Source organism: Thermobia domestica, chromosome 12 (assembly GCF_964235325.1).
Source record: "Thermobia domestica chromosome 12, izTheDome1.hap1.1, whole genome shotgun sequence".
NCBI classification, from domain to species: domain Eukaryota; kingdom Metazoa; phylum Arthropoda; class Insecta; order Zygentoma; family Lepismatidae; genus Thermobia; species Thermobia domestica.
Window position 1 is genome coordinate 60,434,555 of NC_137465.1, and position 19,623 is coordinate 60,454,177.

The following is a 19,623-nucleotide window of genomic DNA, read 5'->3' on the forward strand; positions in this document are numbered from 1 at the left end:
ACGCTAAATATGACACGATGGAAAAGAATTGGTTATTTACGTAATCAGTCTTTTCTTGTAAACGATAATTATAAATTTAGAATTCAGAGTACATAAAATGCAGATAAAAAACCTAGCTGAATGTAACGGGACTGTTAACAAGATTTTTTTAAATCTATAGAACCTGGTAAGCCTTAAACCCATACTTGAACCGCAATTAAAAATTTGTTTACTGCCTTTTAAATTGCTCTTGCATTTTAAAATTAGTTGTCAGCTAATCGACATTATGTACATTAGACAAATAAGAACATAATGTGATCTTCATCTTAACCGATGCACCACTGATGGTAGGGGTTTATTATTATTAATGGTAAATTTTTATCGCCATGGTCATGAAAATTTGAACAAAAAGGCCATGAAAAGTCATGAAAAAGTCATGAATTTACTTTCTGGTATTCCAGTAGACACCCTGTTATAGTTATATATTTGGGTGTGGAAATGTTTCCTCCACGTTTCTCGATCTGCAGTTTCCTCTCTTAACTCCCAATATTTTCTTGTATTTTTCAAATCACCGATTAGTTGTGTTCTTCTTCCTATTCCTCGCTTTCCTTACATCTCTCGTTCTATAGCAGCATGAAGAATACAATTTCGTCGCAAGATGTGTCCAATCCAACTGGTCTTTCTACGAAGGACACTGGCTAAAATCGTCCTCTTCTCTCCTATCCGTTTTAAATCATCTTCGTTTGTTACTGTTTCCATCCATTTTATCTTTTCCATCTTCCTCCAACACCCACATTTCAAAGCTCTCAAAATCAGATGCAAACAACCACTCGCCTGCTCGTCCGCGGCGAGTGGTTCATCGGTGTGGGCGAGTATTTAATATTATTCCGAAGGTAAGTAAATGATTTCTATTATGGGATGTGGGCTAGTAGTTTTTATTTCTTGGGCTAGTAAAAGTTTGTTGCTTATTTGCATCCCTGCTCTAAATATTTCTTATCTAACTTCCGTAATGAGTTAAAAGGCAGAACACATAATAATAATAATAATAATAATAATAATAACTTCCGTCTCTGAACCATACAGTCCAATACTCCATATATCCCACTTCGACAACTTCTACTACATGACCTTGACATCGATTCCAAGTCATTTAGTTACCATAAATTCCACGGAAGAGATCAATGAACTCGAATCTTACGTTCAATGACACCCCAAAGTTGTTTAGTTGGGTTAAGATGTATTGAGTTTAGGTACCACTGCAGCAATTGAAATTCACCACTGTGATTCTTAACCACTGCAGCACAATGTTGCCTTGTTACAAGGAGGGTTGTCCTGTTTAAAGATACCGTTCCAAGATGGAAATATGCATGACATGAATGAGTGTATGTGAGCAGCAATAATCTGCCCAGAGCCGGATTTAGGCATGGGCCACATGGCCCCGGGATCAGGGCGGCAATTTTTTTTAAAAATATTTAAGAAACGATAAAACTATTGAAAATACACATTTCACCAACGACTCAATAAAATAAGCGAAAGGTATTTTTTTAATGGTCGTGACTACGATAATATTGTAACAGATTAGTCAATTGACTATTATGGTGGTTTGAACAGCTGTCGGTGGATCTGCTGAAAAGGGCGGCAGTAGGCAGCTCGAAACTTGTACTTTCACAAATTGACGTGTATTTATTTGCATTAAAGTGTTTTTATGTACACCAGCAACTAACTGTGCGGCGGAAAGATCATTTTCCACTCTGTCAAGAATCAAAGTATTTGAGAGCTACTCTTTCTCAGAAGAGACTGGTTCATCTAGCTGTTTTAGCCATCGAAAATGACTTAACTGTTAAACTTGATTTTGATGACGTTATTAATGATTTTGTCAATGTCAAAGCAAGACATAAACAGTTTTGATACACAAAAGTTTCAGAAACGTCATTTTGTAAATTTTTAGGTACAATAATGTTACTCTTTATATCATTTAAGATTGTTTTGTATTTTGCCGTCTTTTACACCAGGTAATGTTGAATGGGTCAGGCAGAAGCTAGATAAGTTTTAATGAATCTACTCCAAATGCTGGCCAGATATAGGTATTAAAATATATTACATAAAATGAGTAATAAGAAGTAAGAACAATAATAACTAGTAATAGTAATAATTATAGATTAATAGTAAACGTAAAAGTAATATTTTAAGAAGTGAATTCAGAAGGATGGAAGTTTTGGAGAGCAATGCGATTGATGTGATTAGGGGCGACAATTTCGCTAGGGCCTGTGGGCGAAAAACATGGAAATGCGACCCTGGATCTGCCGATAGCTAGAAGCCGTCCTGGTGCCCTCCAATAGCAATACTGGGCTCCAAAGCAAAACGGGGTGCACCATTAACTACCACTACATTTGAATAACATTTTATTTTTTAATGCCTTAAGGCATCTGTGGTGTGAATGAGGAACAATGTTTTCCTTTGTGAATATTTTTCCTTTAAACTACAGAAAATCGACTGAAACTATTGTTTTCGCAATGCTTCCACAATGATTTTAGATAGTGTATATTTACAACGAAGGGGGTGCACATTTAACAGTGCACCTCCCTAAGTGATACTGAGAATCTCTCTAAAAAAAGTTCGCAATCCTAACTTGTATTACAATTACCGTAAACGTGTGTTGACACAAACTGCTATGGAATGAAGATTTCATTCCGTTTCGATCTTTTCAAAATTTGAATTTTCGAAAGCAATGCAAAATGCAACAAGTAAGTAATATTAAAATACCGATAATCGCAAACTAGAAATTAAAATTCGCGTTCAATTTACGTAAGTCGCTAGAGAATGCGGCCTTGAGTCTCCATGTGAGGGGAAAGATTTAATTATGCTACGTGTCATCTACTCTGTAAATATTCTTGACCGTATGACTTGTATCATCTATGGCAAGAATGTACCAATGAGATGTGAGCAAGTGTATCCCAGCTGTGACGTATTTTCCTCCACGTTGGAAGGCAGAGGTTTATTATGTTTGTTTTCAGAGTGTAAGAGATTTGCAAGTGAATTTATAAAGCATACGTTTGTAACCTATATATTGTGTTTAGTTTCATTCGAAACGTTCGAATTTAATAATTAAATAAAGTTTATAATGACAATTTAAGTTAGTTGCATTAAAATGGACTAAATAATACAGTGCTATAGTGAAAGCAGAATCTGGTCCATATATCCGGGTTACGGTTCTGTGCAAAACACACATGTGATCCATATAGTGTATGTTATTTCATCATAATGTGTACTATAGTGAATCATTGGCAGAAAGTTGACAAACAGTAGAAGGAATCATGAGGAAGAAAAGTGTTGAAGCTTCTGCTGACCTAAAGCAATGACTACTATTTCGTAAATTGCCACGTTTAAATTATGTTTCTTCCTTCTAATTTATAAAATTGCGTAAACATTTCATTCAAAGTACCAGTTTAGTGTAACGTAGATTGTTTACAATGTGTTCTACAGATATGAGTGTTCTGGATTTGTTGTTTGATAAACAAGATCCAATATTGAACTTCGAAGACAAGTTTCCGAACATGAAAGTGGAGTCTGAGCATAAAACAGACATTTTGTCAACGGCACTTCAAGACTCAGATGGCACATTTGTAAGTAGGGTGTAGAGAGATTTGGCATGTGAAACAATATATGTAATAAGTAGAATTTACTTCATATTTAATACGAACTTTTCCTTGTAGAGATGCTGTCGTTTAACATATGGAGTTGACAGCTTACGCCTCAACTCAGTACTGAAGCTTACATGTAATGTAATTCAGGAATTTCGTTACGGCAATGTGTAATATGTAAACACTTCCAGAATCTTGTTTGATTTTGTTTTGTACATAATCGAGCATTATCGTTATGTCTGATTTTCGAAGACACTCCTTTTATTCTGGCCTTCTCATCGGTCTAATTAGTTTTACTTACGACACTGTTATTAAGTATTGTGCCTGTCGGCAGGTCTTCCGGGTTTTACTTACTTTCTCCCCCAAATCACTTGATTGTGACTCTGGCTCACTTGGTAGTTTTTAGGTTAGATTTGATTCCCAGTAATCGTTTACAACGGCTCACTATAAGTCATACTACCGGCTCCGGAACCGTTGATGGATTTGAGGGAGATATTAAATGCCATGCGATCCTTTGGCTAGGTTTTTTTTTTTTTTTTTTTTCTTCTTTTCTTTTCTTAGGTTTAGATTTGTAAATGTTTTGTCGATCTTCAGCTTCCACTTTAACTCCCAATATCTTCTGTTTTTGTAATCATCGATCAATTGTGTATTTCCTACTCGCTTTCCTTGCATCTTTCCCTCGATGGAGAAGACAGTTTCAAGGTGTGTCCAATCCAGTTCGCCTTCTTTCAATAGATGTTTGCCAAGAACATCCTTTTTCCTACCCATGCTAAAACATCTTCGTTTTCTATTCTCTCCGTCTTCCTCCAACACCATATTTCTAAGTATTCCCTACTTCCGTAATGTCCAAAGCTCCAAACCATATAATGCAATACTTTATATATAGCACGTGTAATTTGCCAAAATTAAGATCGTTTAATTTTTACTTTTTTTAAAAAAAAATTGTAACTGAACCATTTAATCAATCTACTGCTTTTGCAGTTCCGAAGCTATGCTGACTCCGAGTTCTAGGACACATCTTATTATAAAGAGGACTAGAATATAAACACATTAGGAAATAAAAGTAGAAATTTTTGTGCAGACTGCGTTCACGTCTTCATGAAGAGAATTACTTTAATACTTCTTTACAAAACATATTAGTAATTCGTCAGAAAGTTATGTATTTGCATTAGTAGGCCTACCAATATCAATGATGATTATAGCAATTGATTTAAATCGAATGATTTTTATTTTTTTTAAATCAATGAAATTCATTTTGCAAAAAAAGTAAATAAATAAAATGCGATATTTCTGGGCATTCTGGGACAGCAATCGACCCTGAATCTGAAACTCACATTTTACTGTAACTCGTACGATGGTAGGATCTTCATAATGCTAGTGTAAACCAAATATATTGTTCCTTAGATAGCAGTTAATAGGCCAAGAATGTTGATAATGTACTGACTTAATAATTTCATATTGTACAGGAGACTTCAAAAGAAATTCAATCCATTTAACATTGAATACTCACTTTCTAGTCCTGATTTTTTTTTTTTTTTAGTCGTTGTAATACATATCGTAGCCTTTTTTTTTTTTTTTTTTTTTTTTTTACCGTAACTGGAACATTTCGTGCATTTTCCGGTTCCTTTTTGCAGAACATGCACTAAATGAGAAGCTAGAGCATAAACCACGAACCAACTTGTGCTAGCTGGCCACTAAAAGCACGAATGTTATCTAACCGAGTCAGAGCAGGAGCGCAGCAGGGAAGGGGGCGAGCGTAGCGAGGGGATGTGTGCATAGGGAGCAGGCGCGTCAGCAATGGGGGACATACGCATAAACGAGGATAGTGGCAGAATACATAAAATATCCGCAATAATTTTTACATTCAAAAACACTTAAATAATCGTAATAATTTTTTACCTTTAAAATGTCCACTGCTTTCCCGGGTACAAATGGCCCGCAGCGAGGAGAGATTCGTCAGTTCTGAATTTTTACTTCTTTTCCACACACAGCACGATATTATGTTTCAATATACCATGACGCTGCACAACTTTATAATATGACGCTCTTTATCACACACTTCTTTGTAATAAAACTGTATGTTTGCATTACATTCATCGCAAACGTCCATTGCTAACACGAACAGAATATTCCCGAAGTTTATTTCCACCTTCTTCGCTTCTTGTACTCCTCCGCCTTCCGCTTCAGTAAATAGTTACACTTAGAATACGTTCAATACCATTCAAAATGTATTTCAATATGATATCCACTGACAGAAATTACTTATATTCACACTCTTCTTCTACGAAAAGTGTTTCAGATCGTATTTTATCTATAAATTTTTTTTTTCGGTATATGAGAGAGAGAAAACCGTTTGAAATTATTTTTGGGATTAATTATATTCAAACTGGGCTTTTATAATATCATTTTGATATGTATATCCTAATAGGGCGGAGGGGATCAAAATTTGTCAAAAGTGATGTACCTCAGGAACCTTTCAAGCTAGGAAAATGAAACGTAAGGTATAAATTCCTCATCCGCTTCTAAAGAGGGAAGGAAAAAAATTCTGTACCTTTTTCCCACCATATTTGAATCAGCGTTATCTATCTCATCGTTATGGGAAAACGGCTGAACCCGTTTGAAATGAAGGGTGAACTTCATAGAGCGCTTTGGGACTATTTTCGATCGAAAAAACACTGCCATATTTGAAACAAAAATATTCAGAATAGCACACTATTTAAAAGATAAATAAGAAAAATAATACAAAAAACAACGAAGAGGAAAAGGGAACTAAAAAATACAAAGAAAATTTTCTTTTTGATACCTTGCGTATATTATAAAGCTTATCCCGGGGCCAAAGTTTACGAACTCCGCTCCAGCTGTAACATGATGCTGTAGATAATATCCTTTTCTATGAAGCGTGTATTTTAAAATTTGTACTCGGGGGCTAAAATTTACAAAACATGTTCCACCTATAACCCAATTATTATTATTAATAATAATAATAATAATTAATAAACCCAAACTTACGGAGGCCAAGCCTATTTCCCTCCCAAATAATTTCCTGTTACCAAACTTCGCCTCGTCAACCTCTACTACAACTTGAGGATCATCAATAGCTCTTGAATTCTTCGCCGTCCATTCTGTACAAATCTTCCTGCAAAAATTACTCCACACTACAGCTGTCCGGGACGAACAACGAAGTTCATGTTCAATAATACTCTAGTGATCTTCTTTAACATAACATCAAAGAAAAATAAAACGAACGATTTGCTGCACATGTAACTTTGATTTTTCGAAATATGTTTCACGAGAGACACTCACATGCCGAAAACACTTTACCCCATTAACCAGCCAATTACACAGGAAATATATGGTAATGGCATTTGTCCTTGGACAAGTTCAAACCTGTTCCACATTCACGGCAATCACTTTCCAATTTGTGACGTTCTAAAAAATTTAGCAACTCCTCGCTATTGTACAAGTCAATAGAAAGTTCAAAGAGTATTAATATCACAACCACTACAAAATTAAGTCATAATAGGAAGTTATATGAGTACTGCACAAACCGAAGCAACAGGAGGTCCAATACACACAACGTGCTCACACTATACATCATTTACGTAATCAAACGATACTTAATCACTTGCAGAAATAAACGACAACGATGCAATTTGTTGATGACACCTAACATTATCACAAAAGAAAGGAAAAAAAAAACTCGATGCGGAAGAAAACAAACTGGAGCTTGTATTGTATTGTAAAGTTTACCCGAAATAAATTTTGATCATAATTGACATGCTTGAATCGAGACAATTTTTATCGTCAATTCCATTAAAATGTGTATCCTAAACAGGGTTTTAAAAAACCAGGGCTGTTTTGAAAAAACCCAACCCACCTGGGCCCATATGGATTTATTCGGGTTTAACCGGTTTTTTTCGAAATATTTCAATGTCTTTGGAGTAAAAGTGTTAAAATGTGATTTATATTTAAAGATTGTCATTGTCATAACTTGCAACAATTTTCTATTCATTGCTGTTTTGGAAAAGTGGCCGCCATTTTACATTGGATCGCCGAGAAAATCTATGCAGAAAATTTAGCATATCTCGTGCTTCCACCGTCAAAATTTCAACGTAAAAGACTGAAACTTGCGCTTTGTAGCGTGGATACTTGCTATTTTGAAAAAAAAATGCCGCCATTTTGAAATTTTACGTTGGTATGCCGCCAAAATCTGTATAGGAAATTTAGTGTGTCTCGTGCTTGTACTCTGAAAATTTTAACTTAAAAGACCGATAGTTGCACCCTGTAGTATGTGTAACAGAGGCAGACAAACGAGTTAAGTTGATTTTGTGTTTAACGTCCCTTTCAGCATCGAGGCTGTATGAGACGGGACCTACTGAATAACGTGTAATCCGAACATGAGCTCCCGCCGGGAATCGAACCCGGGTCGCCCACGCCGAAGACGCGTACGCTAACCGCTTAGCCATGAAGGTGTTTGGCAGACAAACGAACAAATGTAGATCAAGTCATCCAGAAGCCTGACTGACGTTCCCCAAATATGAATACCAAAAGGGGTCTACCTAGTTATATCATAAATACTGTCACAAGTTTGAATATGAATAACACAGAGAGTATTAACACCACGGCAATTTATTTTGGTCATGTTTTACATTGATATGTACACCTGATGCACCAATCATTTTTCGAAATGCCCCCCCCCCCCCTCCCTTGACCTTAATGCAGGCACGAAGTCTGTCCGGCTACTAGTCAATGGCATTACGCACCACATCCATGGGAAAATTGTTCACTGCTCGGGTCAAGGATTGTTTCAGACTGTCGACAGATGGATGCCGTTTATGGCAGACCTTTGCCTGAAGGACTGCCCAAAGTTTGTAGTCCAACGGGTTAAGGTCGGGGACGTTCCGTGCCAGCCAGTCCTGGGTTGTTTTCGCTTTCTGGCCTGGAACGGAATCCTGCTGGAAGGTTCACCTTTCCCCAGGAAACACGGTAGCAGGCAGTGGTTTCACTATAGGTGTTAGCACTGTGTCCTGGTACACCTTGGCAGATGTTTCAACATCTTGTTCGCAAAAATGCAGCTGGATTGTGCCTGAGTAGTTCACTCCCCACCAAACTATCACTGAGGAAAGATGATGTGCCCTCTGAATCCTTGGAGCTGCCTCAGCAACTGCAGTAGATGACGTGGCATTTTGGCTCATGTTGAATGTTGTTTATTTAACACACACACCTATTACAGAGCCAATTGCTCCAATTACAACAGGTGAATACAAATTCAATATACAATTGCGAAAATTGCTAAGTAATCTATTAGATTAAAATAAATATAAGAAAAGAAAAGAAAAAAACAGAAAAAAGTCTAAAATAGCAACATTCATGCAGGCTATTTTTTCTTTTTGAATGCAAGAACATAATCATTGCATTACATAAGCAGGGTTCAAAAACAATTGAATCAATTTTATATACTTTTCCAAAGACATCGTAAAATCAACGATTATTCCAGATTTTATAATATCATTATGTTTCTTACAAAGTCTCACAAGTGGTGAATTTTTATGAGAGATTGTTTTAGATTTAGGTATAACAAATGGTAATCGTACTCTTAAAGATCTACTAGTGCTAAATTTTAACATTTCCAGAAAATCTTGATTAACTATAATACCATTAATAATTTTAAATAGAAAAACATGATGCATTATTTCCCTCCTTTTCACCAGAGACGAACAATTAAATTCCCTTAAGAGAACACTATAGTTCACTTTCATAACATACGCAGAGATTTTGAATCTCTTGTACCATAAATACCTTAAAAATCTTTTTTGTATTGATTCGATTTTCCTTATTTGATTATCATAACAGGGGGACCATACTAATAAAGCGTACTCTAATTTACTTCTAACTAATGAATTAAATAATTTAACTAACACTTCTGCGTTATTTAATTCCTTTGAGTTTCTAATTATGAATCCTAAAGCTTTATAGGATTCATTAACAATTCTATCAATATGTAGATTAAATTTTAATTTTGTATCTAAAGTAACACCCAAATCCTTAATTTGTGTTGATCTTTGTAATATTTCATTGTAAATTTTATAATTATATTGAGCTGGTTCACTCTGTCGTGAAAAAGTAATAACAGAACATTTTTTAACGTTAAATTGTAATTTATTATCAATACTCCATTTGTAGCAACTGTCAAGATCCTTTTGTAATTTCTTTGCGTCTTCCATATTATTTATTGCCCGAAATATTTTTAAGTCATCCGCGTACAACAGACATTTGGAATATTTTATAACGCCAGGCAAATCATTAATAAACAAAAGGAAAAAGAGTGGACCCAGTTTAGACCCTTGAGGTATTCCTGAATGAATCACGTATCTATCTGAACATAGCCCATTATAAGTAACAAACTGTACACGTTCTCTTAAATAGGATTTAATTAGAGTTAATAACGCTTCTGATAAGCTCAAATTTGCTAATTTGTTAAGCAATAGGTTATGATCTAATTTGTCAAATGCCTTCGCAAAGTCGGTATATATTACATCAATAGAACAACTGTTTCCGTTCAAGGAGTCCAAAATAAACTGCGTAAGGTTAGTTAGATTCGTAGTAGTGGATCTCCCCGGTAAGAAACCATGTTGACACTCTACTATGTATGATTTTACATGATTGAATATCTTACTGTACAATATGTGTTCAAATATTTTAGACGGCATCGATATTAATGAAATAGGCCTATAGTTTGTAATATCTTTTGGATTCCCAGATTTATAAATCGGAGTCACTTTACTAATTTTCCAACATTCAGGAAAACATCCAGTAACCAAAATGAGATTATAAATATAGCAAAGAGGAGTTACCAAAACATCTACACAACCCTTAAAGATATAAGATGGTAAATTATCTGGACCACTAGATCGTGTTGATCGAGTTTTCTTTATTGCTTCCTTACATTCTTCCTCACTCACTTTTTTTTATAACCAGGCAGTGAGGTATTAAAGATATATTCGAAGTGCTCCATTCGTAGAATGACCTTTCATCATACACACTATGAAAATATTGAGCGAAACCCTCAACAATATTTTTATTTGTTTTTAATAACTCACCCTTATATAACATAGTAGATGGATTTTGTAAACATCTTTTCTTATTTTTTATGAAACTCCAGAAGTGTTTTGTGTCTCTACTAATATTATTCCCTATATTTTGAATATATAAAGAATAAGCTTTTTTAATCATCGTCTTAGATTTCCTGCGCAGGTCTAAAAACCTTTCCAAGTTATACCGTGAGTGTTGTTTACGCTTCCTATAATATTCTTTATGTTTCAAAAGACTTATAATCTCAGAAGTAAACCAAACCGGGTACAAATTCTTTTTATGGCTTTTCACTTTCGGCTTTTCACTTGTTGTATACCTTAACGTGAAAGCACCTGATTCTCCCAAGGAAAGTCTAAAATCTGATAAAAATCACTTTCAATGTGATCACCTTAGTTGTACCAATAATACACTGACAAAAAACTAAAAAATCTCAGGTGGGTTTTAAAGTGGGCTTTTCTAGGTGAGTCCAACCCGAAAAATCCCAACGGTTTTTTTCGGGTTGGCCCACTTGGGCAAACCCTGATCCTAAAAGGGGTGGAAAAGAAGGTTTAAAATTTATTCTGAACAAAGAGTATCTCACGTGCTTCTGATGTGTGGATGATGTAACTTCGTATATAACATCCCTGTAAATAAGTGGCCACGTGCCCTAGTGCTTTAGAATATTCTGCTTCTAAAGGGGATGCAATTTTTATATTATTGTCAAAAAGTAACATCGACGTTGTCTGTTTCATCATCAGGGAGAAACGAATGAATCGTTTGGAATGAATATTTGAACACTTGACTCGAGCCGACCGACCGACTCACCAAAATGCATATCCGAAAGGAGAGGTTCAAAATTTATAATAAAAATGTATACCTCACGAGATCTTCAACTTAGGGAGATGGAACTCGGATGTAAAATCCTTACTGAAAGTAAGTTGAGACTTTCCCCAGGATTTTCGAAAATTCTATCTCTAAGGGAGGAGCATTTCTGTAATATCTTTATTTCCTGTATTGTATTTCTTAAATGGAGAAAGTTAGGTTACGGTTGGACTGTTTGAAACGAAGATAACCTGGGGCAGAGTTTCAGAAACCCAACACACTCGGACTTTTTTTTCTTTTCTTTGTATCTTAATTTTCTGCGGAACAATAGTTTTTTTTTAATTTTATTTATATATTAAGATAACATCATTATTATGATTTACAGCAACTGTACATTTTTACATAAACATTTTCCATTTTTTCTATTCTGGTGGTTATTTTTTTTCTCGGGTGCTTAGCATTTGTTTGTTTATTGAAGTTAAGCATCGCATTTCAGCACCGGGACTATACGAGACGGCCTGTAGCTTAATGTGGAATCCGAACTACCGCAGTCCTTTCGAATTTGATTGTGCTTTCACCAAGAATCGAACCTGAGACCACGTACATTCATGGCGCGCACCAGCCACTACATCACAAGGGAGGGCTATTCGGTGTTTGAGTACATGGAAAAGTCAATATATTGGTTTGTAATAAATAAAAATAAATTTATTTCGTGCCTTATCACCTTGTGCCAAACTCAGTATACTTAGATTTTCCATCGCTGAAGGGCAAATTGTATTCAGGAACAGCAAATACAATCAAGCTGTATTCGTTTGATAACATAGTGAAACCTATTTATATTGGTCGTCATACGTTTCCACTGAAAAATAGCTAACTTTTAGAAAATAAGTATTTTTAAAAGAATTAACTATTGTAGATCATTACATGCACATTTCTGGTGTAATAACTACTAATTATCTGCGTATCAGTTGTATCAGAAGAACTCCGTTGTGGCTATATGGTTAGTGTGTGGAGACTCGGGTTTAGTTTCCGGTAAGATGTGGCGTGATTCCACTTTAAGGTAGGTTTAAAGGGACAAGTTTTGCCGATAGATGTCACTACAGTCTTCCTATCTCTTCCATGTATTTTTTACCTTTTATGAAAATTTACACAATTTCTTTTATAAATTTCAACCTAGAGACTTCAAATTTTTAGAGAAGAAACTTTATAACCTATTAAAGGGAACAAACCGTGTCGATTTTTTTATTTAGAATTTTCTTCATTGTTGAAATGGCTTGATTGTTGAAATGGATATCCAAATCTTTAACGATGAAGCTGTTTCAACAATGAAGAAAATTCTAAACTAGGAATGCAATGGATATACTCGATTGCAATGAAATGAGCTGAGCGAGCTTAAGCAACGTAATCAGTTTATTGTGACTTTTTAAAACAATCAGTATTTTTCATAACAATCGCACAATTCTTCGTCTTGACCTTTTGTTCCGGCTAAAAAAAGTTTAAAAAATCGTTAATTTGTTTTTAAATTGTGATTAAAATTGTAAATTTTTACGCTAAAAAAATAAAAGGGCTTCGCCGGAATTTTTGAAAATCACGCGCAGATTTTAATTGTTGACAAAAAAATCACGTGAAAACTTTTTCCCCATGTTAAGTCTATGGAAGCGTTTTTCGGTGATTATTCCTCGATGGTACATCGGATTTTTGATTTCGACATATGTGCTCACTCAGCACGACATAATCTATCAGCGTGCTAAGTTTGGTTGAGATCGGCCAAACGATCTAGGAGGAAGCGTTTTTCGGTGATTATTCCTCGATGGTACATCGGATTTTTGATTTCGACCTATGTTCTCACTCAGCACGACATACTCTATCAGCGTACTAAGTTTGGTTGAGATCGGCCAAACGGTCTAGGAGGCGTTCGCAGACAACCAAACGGCTAACCCGAGTATAAGAGCTTCGCTCGCTCAGCTCAATAAAAAATCGGCACGGTTTGTTTCCTTTAATAGGTTATGAAGTTCCTTCTCTAAAAATTTGAAGTCTCTAGGTTGAAATTTATAAAAGAAATTGTAAATTTTCATAAAAGGTAAAAAATACATGGGAGAGATAGGAAAACTGTAGTGACATCTATCGCCAAACCTTGTCCCTTTACACTAACCTTAAGTTGTGAGTTCACGTCTCATATAACCTAGGTGCAGAAAGAGAGATTTAACTCCGAAAAAACAAAACAAAAATAACATATATAACATATACTTATTACAATATAAAAACTTTATTGTAATAAATAACTGAGTTTGCCATTCACATTTCATAATTTGAATATTGTAATTTCAACCTGCAAAATAATGTATATTATATTATATATGTAACATTCTTTGCTTTTTTCTAACTTCTAAGATCGTTATAATGTGTTTTGACCTGAAAGATTGCCGGAGGTGGAAATTTGCGAAGAACTTAAGGACAGTTATGTCATTGCCGTGGCCAGGATTTCCACAAAGGAGAATGGTACATTGCACCCTACAGACTGTGAAATCGTTGTTACATTTGATCCTCCTACCCTTTCTATTCCTACTCACTTCAATGTTGCTTACTTCCTTTTAAAAATATGGCTTTATATCCTACTGCCTTTACGATGCTTCAACTGTCAAATAGATTCTTCGTAACTGATATGTTGGAGTGTAATCATTTAAAAGCAAAAATTAAAAGATACCTAAAAAGTGGAAAATGAAATTGTACAGTTAAATAGACTGTAGTCAAAACTTGATTTGCAAGAATTATTTGATCGGGCATGGACAGTAGAAGGCGAGTTTCGAAAATTGCCTTATTGAAGCTTAACAACAACTCAGAATGTATTACTGTGCGGAAATAAGTAGGCCATGTATCTCAGTGGGGTTTGGGGGGGCACCATGTATGAAAAATCTACATTTTCAAATATTTTGAAAATTCGTCTTTAAAATGTTCTAAATAACATTACATGTAATGTATTCACTGCAAGCTCCAAGTCGGTAGACTTAATATATGTTTCCCGAAAAGTTCAGGTCAGTACACCTAATGGTTAGAGAGATACCGTGAAACAAAATCGATATCATAAGGGTGTAGGATCTGCGTATTAGATGTTAGAATTTGGACAAAATAATTACAGATGCGTATCAAAATTATTGATGCCTGACAACTCTAAAAACAGTTTCAGTTTACATCAAATGTATATCCCTTTGGGGTACCACAGAGTTTGTAAATTCCTTATTTTTAAATATTTTCATAATATGTCTTAACATAGTTCTGAAGGACATTGTAGTCATATGTTAAACGGAAACTAGAGCTCGATACTCGTAACAACTACCGTGATAAAATTTCCGAAACTTGAGTTTTGAAGGTAAATAACGACTTAAGAACCAAACGTAAGTCATTGCGTAGCATGGTTTGAAAGTTCAATAATACAGTAGTACATACATTACAAAACTCAAATTACATTTTGCGTATGGATAACATTGAGAGTATTTCGTGGTAAATCTGTACGTTTATATCGTTATTCATCCCCTTTCTCTGTCCTTTATGTTACATCATCTTCATACTTTGTGTTCTGTCAGACGTGGAATTATCGAGGCCTTCATGACATATCGAGAAGTATTTTATGCATGTGCTGTCTCGAGCGTTAATAGGAATGATGAACTTTTAGCAGTGATTCAGATTCATTCTTAAGCAATAGATCCGATCTCAAACTTACAAGACTTTTTAATGTTCAGTTTTTAAACATGATGCTAATAATTTGACAGTTAGCGTCATCAGATCAGGTCGTCTTATAAATTAAATATTTGTTAAGAAACACATGATTTTCCTGCTGCTGGAAGAAAAGAGGACAGCGACAAGTAAAGTGAACATTCCATATTTATTTTTAACCTAAAACCCATAACATCCTTCCATGTGCTCCAATGAAGACAGCAGGAAATAAATGTCGAAATTAGCAAAAATTCCACATTTCTGGGTAGCATTTCTATATGTTTAACATGTGTATTAATTGCATAGTAAATTATCTTAGGTGCTAACAAACGCAAATATACAAGGAAAAGGGGTGCTGAACTCCAGTTAGTTGAAGTGAGTTCATTCTTTCATATCCTCAATCATGCACAACTTCGACAGAGAAACGGTACGATTTAAAATAGCGTTTATTTTGATTTGTCTATTTTTGAAACGATTTATAAGTTCCTATTTCTGTTTTTCCTTTTCTAGGATGATTGGAAAGTTACGTCAGATGATTTTCTGGATATTCTTAATGAATCCAGAATTGTGGATCCGTTAACATCTGAATTCTTAGAGTCCCCTGTGGATATTGCGGACATTGTTCCAGATAGCAGTGCATCAGATAGTGGAGTATCCAGTGAACCAAATGAGCTCAGTTTTGACCAGCAGTTATCCCCATTGTTCCAGGAGGAACATTTGTCTCCAAACTTATACAGTGACAGTCCCTCGGAATCAACAAATAGTGATCAGTCAGAAGGAAGTCCGATGCCTGTGGAAGAATTGGATTTTGATGCTTCAGCGTATAATATAGGGGAAGTCACAGTGGAAAATAATCAAGCTATTATTAGCATGGGTACGTAAGGTAGAAAGTAATTTTGTTTAGTTTATAGTAAGGTTTACATTTAATATAAAATAACGAGCAGTGGTCCGGTTTTTGTAGTCGTAAAGTGTATCAGGAACTACGACTAATTTCCGGACTATATGCCACTTCATCAATAGTCACTCGTCTGTCTGACAGAACTATGTTACGTGTACGCTCAATTTTGTCATCATTTGTGGCCGTAGATGGTCGCCCAGTTCCTTCCTCACGCGTAACACTTATGCGACCATTTTTGTATCCTTCAATCCATTCGTAGACACTCCGTTGCGGCAAGACACTGTTCCCGTATTGTGCCGAAAGTCTTTGATGGGTTGCAGCCCCTGATACACCCTCCGACCACAAAAACCGAATCACTGCTCGTTCCTCTTTGGTGTAAACTTCTAATGGAATGGCCATGATCTATCTGCAACAAAAGAAGACAAATGGAGAAATTAGGATCAGACTTTCATAGCATGACCACAACAGCATACCAATAAATAAAGACAGACAGGTCAGTATGAACAATGTAAGAGAAGTATGTCAAAATTGCGGATAAGTTTTGACTTTTCCTCATATATATACAGTATGGCGCTAAATTTGTTGTACAAAAGCAGAAGAGTGATTCCTGAGAGTAAAACAGAAAAAAAAGTTCCTATAAACATAGGGCGAAAACCCCATCGTTTACGTGTTATAGGCTGCCGAAAACATAAAAAAATGAATTCTGAAGGTCCATAGCTCCAAAACTATGGGACCTACTGCAGTCGGGTCAAGACTTCACTTAGGAACTAGTATGTGCTCTATCCAAAAATACATGTTTTAGAATCCTAAGGTACTCACGCAACAATTTTTATGGAGGTAGTTGGAGAGTACTTTGTATCATAGGTCCGTAGTCAAATTCCCTCTATAAAAATTGTTGTGGAAGCACCTCAGGATTCAGAAACAATCATTTTTTGGACAGGGCACACTAGTTTCTAAGTGAAGTCTTGACCTGACCAAGGTAGGTCCCATAGTTTTGGAGCTATGAACCTTTAAAATCCATTTTTTTATGATTTCGGCAGCCTATAACACGTAAATGATGGGGTTTTCGCCCTATGTTTATTGGAACTTTTTTGTTTGTTTTACTCTCAGGAATCACTCCTCTGCTTTTGTACAACGAATTCAGCGCCATATATATATATATATATATATATATATATATATATATATATATATATATATATATATATATATATATATATATATATATATATATATATTAGGCTTCTCATAATACGAAGTCATAGTCTTACTATGAGAGGAAAGGTATTTTTTATGAGTTGCGACATTGTTCGGTGATTGGAGCTTCGATATATTTTGTTTGCTTCACACTAAATGAATACGGAAACTTATTAGTTGAAACTTTCCCTACACCACGTATTATTCTGTGGGGGAAAGGATATCAAAAAATGTTGGATATGTATGTTTATTATGGTAAAACTAGAAACATCAGAGTTCCACTCATCTAAAATTACTTCACACTATAGGGCTACTTAACCTCTCACTAATCACTACTATCTGCACTTCGTAATTCCGGTCTCCAGTAAATAGAAGAATCATTTGTTATAAGTTGAGATACAATCAAGGCTGCGAATTAGAATCAACATTAATTATGCCCAGAAATACGTGTTTTGTTACTTGCATTGTTATATACTTACTAAGAAAAGCATTCAGATGGGTCTCAGTGAAATGCTAGTGTATAAATTATCAGATAAAGGACTTACATAAAATAGAATTTACAGCAATAACATAAATCGCTATCTTGAGATGAGGTTACATGATCGTTGCATTGTTGAAATTAAATATCAGATTGAGGATAAAAGTATTGGGACGGACTAGAAAGACTTATTAGGAGAGAAATTTATGTAAGTAAAAGAAATATAAAATTGATTACAAGGAATGTGTTCCATATACTCACTTACCAAAGATCTTTGAATTTAAAAATATGAAAACAATACAGAATAAAATCAATTTACGAACAATGATAGCAATAATATAAGAGAAATTGATAAGCCTAAAATAGGTATGAGTCAAACGGACCGATTATAGTGAGGTGGATATTACAGACGTTTAAAACTATGAAAATGTGGATATTTGCGATACTGTAGCATCCTTAGTTTCGTTTAACATGAGATTTCAAATGTATAAAAACCTGGCGTAGTGCAACTGTTTCGGTTAGAAACATTGTTAACATTGTGGTATCATAGAATATTCTGAACAATGTTCCTCTGCCGATATTTGCATGGTACAAAATTTCAGCGTTCTTTGTAAATTAGTTTAAAAGTTACAAATGCTTATCTAGATAAATGGTCCGCCCTGTATAGGCCTATATAAACAGTTATAACAAATTGATTTCATAATAATAATAATAATAATAATAATACTGACTCAGCGTTTCGTGCACTGAATTGGAATTGTCGTTATCTATATCGAAAAGCATAATGTGTAGTGTTTCTGATCTCTGCTCTTTTGTAAATCTTTCTATGATTCGCTAAATCTCAGCGGACTTTTGCTGAAAGTAATGATTCTAGTTTCCTTTTGTATATTTCATGAATTTTAAACTCATGACGTGATGTCTTCAAGCAAAGTAGTAAGATATATATGTAAGTTGTGACAGTTTATTTGCGTGGTTTCTCAACGTGGTGGTCGGAACGCAATGGGGGGAGCGATAGGAATACGTGGGAATCGGAGGGATGAAAAAGATAAATGTATCTAGGATCTATTAGCGGGAAAAAATATTTAAAAAAAAAAAGTTACTTTGAATTGTTTATTTTGATAGACACGTTTTTATTACCATAGTTACTGTCAAATACAGTAAAGCATATTAAGCAAAGAAAGTTGAAAATATCAAAAAGCTTATTACAAACCTGATATTACTTACGTAGGAGTCGCTGACAAGAGGATATGATAAAAACGGAGATCGTGGTATGAACTAGGTAGAGAAACTGTGATTTATTATATCTGGCTTGAATATTATTTGAATGGTAGGGGATTTAGAGGTTCTTCAATACATTCTATCAGTTCGTATTATTTATGCGGCGGTGATTTAGTTGTGGCACACTCTGTAGCTTTGTCTTGCACTCGTGTTCCACGTTTTGGACACACTACCAATCGTGATTTTACACAACGCTAGGAACAAGCTACTACTAACCTAGATAAAAATTAAACCATTTTAAATTACATGTTGAGAAAGTCATGTGCGTTTGGCTTACTACGTTCAGTAATTACATTAGGAAAGGAGGTGGGGGGGAGGGGGAGTTGATACACCGAGTTCATGAAACAAATACACCTATTACAACGACAATTTTGCAACGTCTCTATCAGTCGTGAAAAGTACTTAAAAACTAAACTCACGGTGCCACAGCCCTTACGGGCCAGGGTCTATCAGCCGACTTGTGGTGCTCACTCCTTTTGTGGTGATGTGTGGGTAGCACATCGGCTCTCTCGCAGTTAATGCTGGTTTTCTAGACCGGAGTAGCTACT

At 35.2% G+C, this 19,623-nt stretch overlaps 1 protein-coding gene across 1 annotated transcript in view; it reads left to right on the forward strand.

The window, feature by feature from the left end:
* The first annotated feature begins 2,944 nt into the window (after positions 1–2,944).
* The window catches only part of LOC145666478 (uncharacterized), a 45,488-nt gene continuing 28,809 nt past the window's right edge, over positions 2,945–19,623 (forward strand). The window contains exons 1-2 of the mRNA XM_081733733.1: positions 2,945–3,602; positions 15,735–16,098. Of these exons, the coding sequence (XP_081589859.1) occupies positions 3,450–3,602; positions 15,735–16,098 (517 nt within the window). The 5' untranslated portion in view covers positions 2,945–3,449. The remainder of the gene's footprint in view (positions 3,603–15,734; positions 16,099–19,623) is intronic.